General features: G+C 32.5%; 1 protein-coding gene across 1 annotated transcript; it reads right to left on the bottom strand.

Moving 5' to 3' along the window:
• Nucleotides 1–4630: 4630 nt before the first annotated feature.
• On the bottom strand, nucleotides 4631–8775 carry LOC135193822 (bilin-binding protein-like). Its single transcript, XM_064217889.1, has 4 exons — nucleotides 8628–8775; nucleotides 7638–7854; nucleotides 6722–6829; nucleotides 4631–4925 (listed from the first exon to the last, which is right to left on the bottom strand). Exons 1-4 carry the CDS (start codon nucleotides 8733–8735, stop codon nucleotides 4777–4779), a joined length of 582 nt encoding a protein of 193 aa, XP_064073959.1. The 5' UTR covers nucleotides 8736–8775; the 3' UTR covers nucleotides 4631–4776.
• Between the last annotated feature and the right edge of the window lie 1924 nt (nucleotides 8776–10699).

The following is a 10699-nucleotide window of genomic DNA, read 5'->3' as shown; positions in this document are numbered from 1 at the left end:
ACTAAGATGCTACGTCCCTTGTGCCTGAATTACACTGGCTCACTCACCCTTCAAACCGGAACACAACAATACTGAATACTGCTGTTTGGTGGTAGAATATTTAGTTTTCTTGAATATTTGAACATTTATTTTGAAACTTCAAAAGGATATTTTTAATTCGGTTTTATTTTATATAAATCAATAGTTTTTTTAAAGTTCACTTTGACGCATTATCAAAAAATTATGACAGTGAATTTTTATGATGAGATATGAAAACTACGTGATGAAGTTACTCGATAATCCGCCAATTAAGTATCGACCCACTCGAAATAACTTTACAGCTTATCTTATTGTACATACTTTTCATTTAAATTACATGCTGTAAAGGGCCATATTGATCAATATAAAATGCACAATGTATTTAAGGTACTTCATTGGATAAAGATTAATATTGTATTGCTCAAAATCGCTTCGAAAATAAGCCATTATTTATCGTAAAAAGTAAAGGATAAAAAATGGCTTTTGTAGTTTATCATAATTGATGTAATCGCACCCTACCTTGTCACTATATTTAATAATTGTGTCCTTAGTGGCGTGTTTCCTGACCTCATGAAACATAGTAGAGTATTACCAATATTTAAGTCAGGTAGTACATCAGACCCCAACAACTATAGGCCCGTCTCTGTACTACCAACTCTTAGCAAGATCTTTGAAAAGTTATTACTAAATCAAATGCTAGTACATTTTAACAATAACAAGTTGCTACACAAGAAACAATTTGGTTTTACAAGGGGTCGCTTGATAACTGACGCTGGTATTGAGCTCGTTAAAAATATTTACAAGGCCTGGGAGGAGTCACAGGAAGCCTTAAGGATATTTTGTGATTTATCTAAGGCCTTTGATTGTGTGGAATAGGAAACTTTGGTCAGGAAGCTACGTCATTATGGAATTAGGGACACTGTACTCAGTCTTCTGATTTCGTATATGGGCAATCGGATTCAGAGGGTTGATGTAAATGGAAAGAGATCTCCCGGGTCTCCAGTTACTGTGGGGGTCCCTCAAGGATCAATTTTTGGACCATTTCTCTTTCTTGTTTCTATAAATGACCTGACAAATCTCCTAGGTGATAAACTCAAATTTTTAAAATAAAAAGACGTCTTTCAATATATGACGATGTGAACAATGCTCTCTCTGAAATAGTAAATTGGTTTAGTGTTAATAAATTGTTGTGCAATAGTAAAAAGACAAAATGTATTAAATTCACTACCTCCAATGTAAGATGTGTCAAAAGGAGTGTACTTTTAAACGGGGAAGCATTAGATGTTTTAGAATCTACAGAGTTCCTTGGTATGACAATAGTCTTTAAGCTCCAATGGGGCCCCCATATAAATAAATTGGCGAATAGACTCAGCCCTGCAGCCTATGCGGTAAAAAAAATAAACTTCTGACTGATATAGTCGTGGTAAAAAATAAGAAATTACATAATGATATTTATTATTATATTGTAATTATTTTTTTTAATGTACTTAAAACTTAGTTTAATTACGCCGAAGAAATAGAACTACACACGCGTGCGCACATACACGTCTCTTTTTTTCTGTATTTTTTATAAAATAATTATATAAGCTCAGCCCAGAGTCTGTTTTGCTCTGTAGTTGGAAATATGTAAACTCCTGTGATTGGAAACCAAGTAAAGCCTGCGCCTGAACTGTGTGCGGTCGTGTTGCTTTTGTCGTTCCTTTGGTTTATGAGAGTAATGGAATAGACAGTGCACCTTTCGGCACACAATTGTACAGTATTATGTGTCCTGCGTAGTTGGCTGATCTTGAGATTATCGGCCGAAATCGATCAGAATGACGTCATATTGCACACACATATATATAAAAGTAGTTCATTTGATACATTCGCTCACACATTCCTCACAGTAATTAACGATCTATAAATTCGTCAATGATTAATAACTGTGATAAAAAAAAGATAAAACTTTTGACGTATTAACAAAAAGACACGTCATTTTGTTCTACTGGGAATTTGAATTCGATTTTAATTCTGTATTCGCTTTTATTGCTTCACTATAATGTTCAACGCGTTCCATCTGCCTTGTAACCTATAATTTCTCTGTTTAGAGGGTGATCTGGTGACATTTTTTAAACAGGCTAACTTACGCTATATCCCAAATTTTGTAAATCTGTTTTCAGCGATAAGCTTGAGCACTTTTAATGTATGTGTTCAAAGTCTATTTAACCTATATAAAAAACCGTGGCCTTAGTATTTATTGATTTCTAGGCAGGATACATAAAATATAATTTTATATTACTGACACAATCTGTAAATAAAATTGTTGGAAAGGAGTAGCTACCGCGTTTCTTGCCGGTTCTTATCGATAGAATCTACTTTCCCAACCGGTGGGTTTACATTTAATTCAACTACTTGAATAACAAAATATAATTTTGATAATTATTTTGATTAAAAAAAATAGAAATCACTGATGTTTTCTATAAATATATTTGTTCTTTTCGTAAGTAAGTACAGAATTTGTAAAAATTAAATCAAATCAAATCAAGTTTATTCAAATAAACTTCACAACGAAGCGTTTTTGAATCGTCAATATTAAAATACTAACACCGTTTCGGAAAGCAGCCTCCAGCGAGAAGAAACGGCAAAAAACTCGCATAGTTGCTCTTTTCAAATAAACAGATTTACAATGCTGTTTTTTTTACAATAATTAGTGTCCTGTGATGGAACCCGAGCCTAAATAGGCGTTTTTTTTTCTAAAAAGTACTATTTTAATGAATAATAAGACTTATTTATTAATTTAGTCTTAATAAACTTTTTAAATTTCGTAAATGGTAAATTGGTTACATTTCCCGGTATCTTATTATATATGCGTATATCATTGCCCAAAAACGTTCTCTTTACCGTATGCAAACAGAAAGTAGGGGTTACAAGTTTATTCTTATTTCTTGTATTAATAGTATGTATATCAGCTTTTATGGAAAACTTTTGTATATTCTTCTGTATAAACATTATATTATCATAAATATATTGTGAAGCAGCCGTTAATACACCTATTTCTTTAAATTTTTCGCGTAATGATGTCCTAGAGCTAATATTGTAAATAGTTCGGATAGCTCTTTTCAATATCTGCTGCATTACCCCATAACAACATTCCATATGACTAAGACTGTGAAAATTACTAAAATAAACTAGTCTAGCAGTACTTATGTCCGTGAGTTTTCTTATTGTTTTTATTGTATAAATGGCACTACTTAGTTTCCCTGCTAGGGCATACAAATGAGTGCCCCACTGAAGTTTGGAGTCAAGGGTTATCCCTAGAAAGGCCGTCGACTCAACAAACTCAAGCCTTTCATTATTCAAAATGACGGCAGAAGAATTTGATTTGACATTTGGCAGATAAAACAAAATACGCACTAAATATATTTACTAACGTTAAACACTATACTTTAAATTAATATTATTTATAAAGAGGCTACCAGGTGGTAAGTGGTCACCACCGCCCATAGAAATTAGGACTGTAAGAAATATTAACCATCCCTTGCATCGCCAATGCGCCACCAACCTCTGAAACTAAGATGTTATGTCCCTTGTGTCTGAAGTCACACTGGCTTACTCACCCTTCAACCGGAACGCAACAATACTGATTACTACTGTTTGGCGGTAGAATTTCTGATGAGTGGGTGGTACCTACCCAGACCCTACTATCAAGTAATTAATTACTACTTCCAGCTTCCTCACGAATCACTCCATTGATAAAGATCGTATGAAAATCCATTCAAGAGAAAAGGTGCGGTGGGGGATTTACTTTTATAATTTTAACTTATAAATGTGATTAGTAACCTTAGGTGTGATTAATAAACATATAAAAGAAAAAGTAAAAATGTTTTGCTTGTATGTAAGGGATAATCTCTAGAACACTGCTATTTATATATGAGAAAGTATATAAAGTATATATGTATTATAAATGAGAAAGTGGCTTTCACTGAATCGAATTTGATAAAATTTGGTATGAAACAATCTGGAGGTAGTATGATACCTCTGGAAAGACAATATGAGAAATAAATATTTATTATAATTGTGTTCTTGTACGGTTCTATATTTAAAGAAAATAACTCATTGTATTTTAAAGCCAAATAGCCAACAAATTCTAAATAATCTAATATTGATAACTGAAACTATCCGAAGCAATCGGATAAACTGAAATAATTTTACATCCGTAACCGTATTTGTAACCGGAAAAATATTCATAGATATGTAACCATAACATCCCTGGACATCATATAGCCTGTTACAACAACAGAAGTAAATATAAATAAACTACTTTATCATTATAAATCTCGAAATAATCTTTGTTATTTATTACAGATTAGAAAAAAAAATGGCGATTGACTGTCGGCCAAGCTATCATCGGAACTTTGTAATGTATAATTTATGTGGATATAAATAGTTTAGTAGAATCAATTTATATTAATCAATTACTATTTTAGCACATAATATAGCTGATTAATAAACAACATATAATCTTATTTATATGAATCGTTTGATTTTCTTTACGACTTCCTCGATTGGAATAGGGTACAGATGTATAATGCGAGTATGTCTATGGAAAGGAAATAAAATAACCTATTTTGTGGGTATGTATATTTAATAATATTTATTTAATGGGTTAACAATTCACTTCTTATGACGAAAATAATTAAATCCTTGTACACGTATATTTTGGTCACTCGTATTGTAAATCTCGATACTGTTCTTGTTAAAATCTAATTAAATTGATGTTTAGGCATCGACCCTGCAGGCTTCATCAGAGAAGTCTGGCCAGGTGAACTTGCTGAGGTCGAGTATCGCCGATTCCTTAAGGAAGTTCTCGACGGTAGTCTTCACGGTGTCGTCGAGAGTCTTTGTTCTGGATAGAACCCAGGCGAAGTCTGCAAGGACAATAATTTAATTTGACAGTGTGTCTACGAATAAATATCTTTAATGATAAATTTATTAAATCATAGTTTGCTTATTATATATAGTATTATTTATTAAATATAATCGTAAAACACAACACAAACAGCTGATATGAATGCTATGTTCTAGACATAGCCTTATATCTACGTCATTTTCTAGACGTATTAAATTCCACACCTGCCATTAATCTAAGTGGCGTTAGGGTATTAAATGTTATTTTAAATATTTTATCAAAATTTATAAATCCGATCGTAAATAATTTTGAATAATTGATAAAATCACGTTCAAACCAACGTGCTATATTATCATGTGATAAACACTTATAATTGTTTTACAAAACAATTTTAGGTAACAACAAGACTTTGAATTGAATTGACGATGTTTCACAATGAATTCGCCAAAATTACAATAAACAAACATTGCTTATAATCCTAGTACGAATTTACACGAATTAGATGATATCAGTCAAACATAAACCGAAGAGTGTCCAATTGTAACGCACAACTCACACAAAGCAACGCGCGAATGGACCAATCACAGAACGGCATTCAATGCAGTGCGTTCGCACGACGAAGAATAATTCCAATTTTGTTCGTGTAGACACACACATATGAATCATCATTACACAGGCGAGGGTATCGATCGTTATGGATAAGAAATTTAAAAGTAAATTAAGAACTAAAAATATCTAGAAAATTCCTCCAACAGAACCCATCTCTTTGAACATTTCTATGTAAGTACTTTAAAAATAATCTCTTATCTTTGACATTAATTAGATACGTTTTAAAACAATGAATTATTCATAATATTATCAATGCAATAGAACAAGTTTTTTATCTTTTTTTCTTACACATTATTATCAAAACTCATTCAAACGAAGGTGATAAATATTTATACAGTTATATTTATTATTTATATTATTATATTATTTATTTATTTATAGAGTTGTCAATTTACTAAAATCAATTTTGCATAGTCCATAAAGTATCATATTAAATCAGCGAATTGATTCCAAAATTTACGTCAAATAAAATTTCCAAAGAACTTATTTTCTATCAATACGAGCCGACAAGCAGAATGAAATAGTTTGAGTAACCAATCATAATCCTGGACAGTGCACTTTTATTATCATGTGAAGAAAAACTATTGGATAAAATTCATAACTTATAAACAAGCATACACAGTACCGCTGGTACGGAAAGAAATACTTCTTACCTGTGCAGTATTCATTATTGTGTAATACTTGATGATTATCAGCAACGGAATGCTCTTGTATGGCTCCGACATTTAATCTTTTCATTATCGTTTTTTTTTTTTATATGAGTCAATAGTGCTCACCATTTTAATTTGGAATAATGTTCGATTGTACTATCAGTGAACGCCGAAGTACTGGATCAGATTTGGATAATTCCCCTCTATATTACTTGGATTATTTGATTATATCTTTTAAGAATTTTTTATCATATAAATTTACAATTTTTATTTAACTTTGACTAAACGCCGACTTTATATTTTTTATATAGACCTTTATATTTTTTATATAGAATATTCCAGCAGTTTCGACTGCCTCGTTAGTCTAGTCGCCTCAATTAGGGCAAATAAAAAGTTATTAAGTTTTTCGGTTAAGAAACTCTTGCAGCTGAGCTCTTTCTAATCGTATTGTGATTCAATTCAGTCGTTCTCAGATTAATTTTTAGAATGATATAGCCTAGAATATATTAATAGTTCCCTTATTAACTGAATTTAAACCAATTAATAATATTATTACCTTGACGGGTCTTCTTATCTTCGTCGAATTTGCAATGGTAGGCGACGGCGTAGTTTTTGTAGTCAGTGGCAAGAACATTTAAGACATTCTTAGTTTCAGCGCCGGATGCTGAAAGGTGAAATTATTTTCTGTACATAAATAGTAAATAAAAGTACATGCTTGGTGGTACGCATTTACTCGGTGGTACACTCATCAGATATTCTACCGCCAAACAGCAGTACTCAGTATTGTTGTCTTCCAGTTTGAAGGGTCAGTGAGCCAGTGTAACTACAGCCACAAGGGACGTAACACCTTAGTTCCCAAGGTTGGTGGCGCATTGATGATGTAAGGAATGGTTAATATTTCTTACAGCGCCATTGTCTATGGGCGGTGGTGACCACTTACCATCAGGTGGCCTATGCTCGTCCTACCGATATTATTAAAAATAAAAACAAACAAAAAAACATGCTTCATGTACATAATAATGCAGATAATTTCGGTACATCAGTCACGAAACATACCACTGAAACCAATTAATGTCTACTCATGTTGACCGCACCTGTTTAGATAACTCTTTATCGTTCTAGTAATTTAACAATAGAAGTACATTTAAAAAATTAGGCGAGTGCACATTATTTGTTTCATTAATTGTATTTCATTTCGACAAGGGTTTACAACAAAATTTATTTAAGAATGATGCTTAATCTTGATGCGGATATAGAACTTTTTTAATTGAAGGTATGGACTTTCTCGGAGCACATCCTATATGGACCACTCATCTCGTATTCTACCCCAAAATAGGGACTTGGTTTGAAATGACATGACATCTTAGATACAAAGTATGGTGGTGCGTTGATTACGAAAGGGTCGGTTAATATTTTTCTTACAGTACTAATGTTCATAAAAATGTTAAATAACGAATATTATTTAGTCTTACGTCCATAGGGCAGGGTGAAGAGAAGTTTGCCAGTGTTTTCAGCGTCGTCAGCGAGCTTCGCGGTACCTTCGATAATAGCGAGCTTATTGTTGGCAACATGTAGGTGCTTTACTTTGAAGAAATCGCCCTCTAATTCGTACTCAGCACTACTGCACTTGCCCGACTTCTCAGCGTTATTTTGGTACCTGCCCAATTCGTACCATGTTCCCTGGCCATACTGTATAAAATAATAAAAATATATATATATATGTTAATATATTATGTTAACATTCTTGAAATATATTTCGGTGTCTACATTAGACAGGTAACTAAATATTGGGATTACATTTGTACCTAGATTATAGAAAAATCTTCGGTACGTGTGTATGTTACAGATTCCCTCTTAACAAAAGTAAGTATTTTAGGTAAAAGTACGAAATATATGTATAAAATTGCCTATAAGAATAAAAAATACGGGGTTTTTTTTCTTCACAAAATAGTTTCGAAATTACTCATAAATTATATGTAATATAAGAAGCGGTCACCTGGAACTCATTCACTCTACTAGAAGACGCTTGAAAGAACTTTATTCCAAAAAAAAATTAATATACACTAATAAAAAATTACATTAGAAGAATAAGTTATAGTTCGAAAAAAAAAAAAATCCGCGAACAAGAATGGGACCTATCGCTACATCAGTTGATATATTTGCTTAACGAAAAACTTTTAAAGCAAAAAGTATTGTAACGTGACGTCATAGTCTACGACCTACGCCGCGTACAAATTAGTCATAACTCTAAACGTTGTACAATTTTAGTAATTTATTTTATTTTATTACTCCTAATCAATTTTATAGTATTATACAGCACGAAATAAATTATACACACAAATTAAGCAAATAACAAACAAGCGGATTTGAACCCGTAATCTTCAGATCACGTGCTCTAACCACAGAGTCATACATTTAATAATACTATAGTAATTATTAGAAAAAAAGAAAAAAAATCTTACACAGGCAAAATTGAAGTTCTCAACCGGCTTAAGGTCTGGGCACTGAGAGTCGACGTAGACGTTGGCTGTGACCGAAGCCACCAAGGCGAGGATAATGACTGGGAACATCTTGTATCAAAAGCTCGTTACTGCTGCGAATGCTGACACTAATTGACAGTGAAACGAGCAATGCATCCCCTTATATACTGGCAATCTAACTTCCTCGTCAGAGGTCATGATAAAATTCGGGATTCTATTTTTAATTTAAATTTTTTCGTCTCTACGTCACAATATCAATTATAAAGTTTTCCTTATCCCTGATCGTGTAGCATTTTCCGCCGCACTATAGAAATTAATTAATTTCGACTGAACTTGTTTTATCATATTAAATTTAGAACAAAGTTTTATATAGAAAGCATTCATATATTACCGTGAAGGTAGAGCTTCTAAGAAATGCATTCGATCGACCGTTTTTTCTAGTCTCGAAACCCTTTTATTTTGATGGGATAATATATAACCTATACCATTGTAAATATTAGTAATCGATATTTTGGAACCGGATGAGTATTATTAACAGACTTAAAAAAGGAACATGTTTTACAACGTGTCTTACAACGTTCACAGTTTTTCAGTCATTAGACAATACAAACCGCTACATCCTTGCGTTTTAAAACTGTAATATCTTCAAAACTTTTCATTTAAATTACATGCTGTAAAGGGCCATATTGATCTATATTAAATGCACAATGTATTTAAGGTACTTCATTGGATAAAGATTAATACTGTATTGCTCAAAATCGCTTCGAAAATAAGCCATTATTTATCGTAAAAAGTAAAGGATAAAAATGGCTTTTGTAGGTTATCCCCAAGAGATACACATATGCCATCCCAGACTTTTTTGAAGACCTTTTTAACGTGTACAATGCTGTAGTACATTATTTTTATCTATATCGTAGGGTTCAGCCAGCGTTTGCAACGTAAGCGCAAAAAATGTGTTTATTTACGACATCACATTAGAAACCTTTAAAATTATCAGTGATCCCCATCTATACCGTGTATGTATACATATAAATCATTCTCTTGAATCACCATATCTATTAAAAAAACGCATCAAAATCCGCTCTTTTTCATTTATCAGTTATGTTAGTGCCTACTCTAAAATATTCAAACCTGTATGTCATACAGCTAAATCATTGCATATAAAAAAATATATATTGACGCACTTGATAAAATTAAAATAACATGGAAAATTATTAATTGCGAAACTGGAAGAGCCAAAAATAACATCTCCGACTTTAGCTTATCTATTGATAACAATTTATTTTCCTCAGATCGGAATGTTGCTTGCAACTGTTTTATAAAAATTTTTTGCTGACATTCCATTTTCGACTACTAACTCATTAAATTCCTCTCCTACCGTTGCTGAATCATTATTAAAAAACAATGTGGAAGAACGTAAGATTAGTTTTAAATTTAATACAGTAAGTGTAAATGATGTAATAAGTTCCTTCCGGTCACTAGATATTAAGAAAACGGCCGATCTGCGGGGGATCTCCGTTAAGGGAGTCAATTCAATAATTGATGTAATCGCACCCTACCTTGTCACTATATTTAATAATTGTGTCCTTAGTGGCGTGTTTCCTGACCTCATGAATATTTTATTGTAATTATTTTTTTAATGTACTTAAAACTTAGTTTAATTACGCCGAAGAAATAGAACTACACACGCGCGCGCACATACATGTCCCTTTTTTTCTGTATTTTTTATAAAATAATTATATAAGCTCAGCCCAGAGTCTGTTTTGCTCTGTAGTTGGAAATATGTAAACTCCTGTGATTGGAAACCAAGTAAAGCCTGCGCCTGAACTGTGTGCGGTCGTGTTGCTTTTGTCGTTCCTCTGGTTTATGAGAGTAATGGAATAGACGGTGCACCTTTCGGCACACAATTGTACAGTATTATGTGTCCTGCGTAGTTGGCTGATCTTGAGATTATCGGCCGAAATCGATCAGAATGACGTCATATTGCACACACATATATATAAAAGTAGTTCATTTGATACATTCGCTCACACATTCCTTACAGTAATTAACGA

This window comes from Vanessa tameamea, chromosome 19 (assembly GCF_037043105.1).
Source record: "Vanessa tameamea isolate UH-Manoa-2023 chromosome 19, ilVanTame1 primary haplotype, whole genome shotgun sequence".
NCBI classification, from domain to species: Eukaryota; Metazoa; Arthropoda; class Insecta; order Lepidoptera; family Nymphalidae; genus Vanessa; species Vanessa tameamea.
The sequence above is the reverse complement of the archived record's forward strand: the minus strand, read 5'-3'. Positions and strand labels throughout refer to the sequence as shown.

Coding starts and splice junctions, on each gene's coding strand:
- LOC135193822 (XM_064217889.1), bottom strand. CDS start 8,735: ATGTTCCCAGTCATTATCCTCGCCTTGGTGGCTTCGGTCACAGCCAAC. Junction 7,855..8,627: donor AGAACTTCAATTTTGCCTGT/GTAAGATTTTTT, acceptor TATTTTATACAG/TATGGCCAGGGAACATGGTA. Junction 6,830..7,637: donor CTTCACCCTGCCCTATGGAC/GTAAGACTAAAT, acceptor TTCACCTTTCAG/CATCCGGCGCTGAAACTAAG.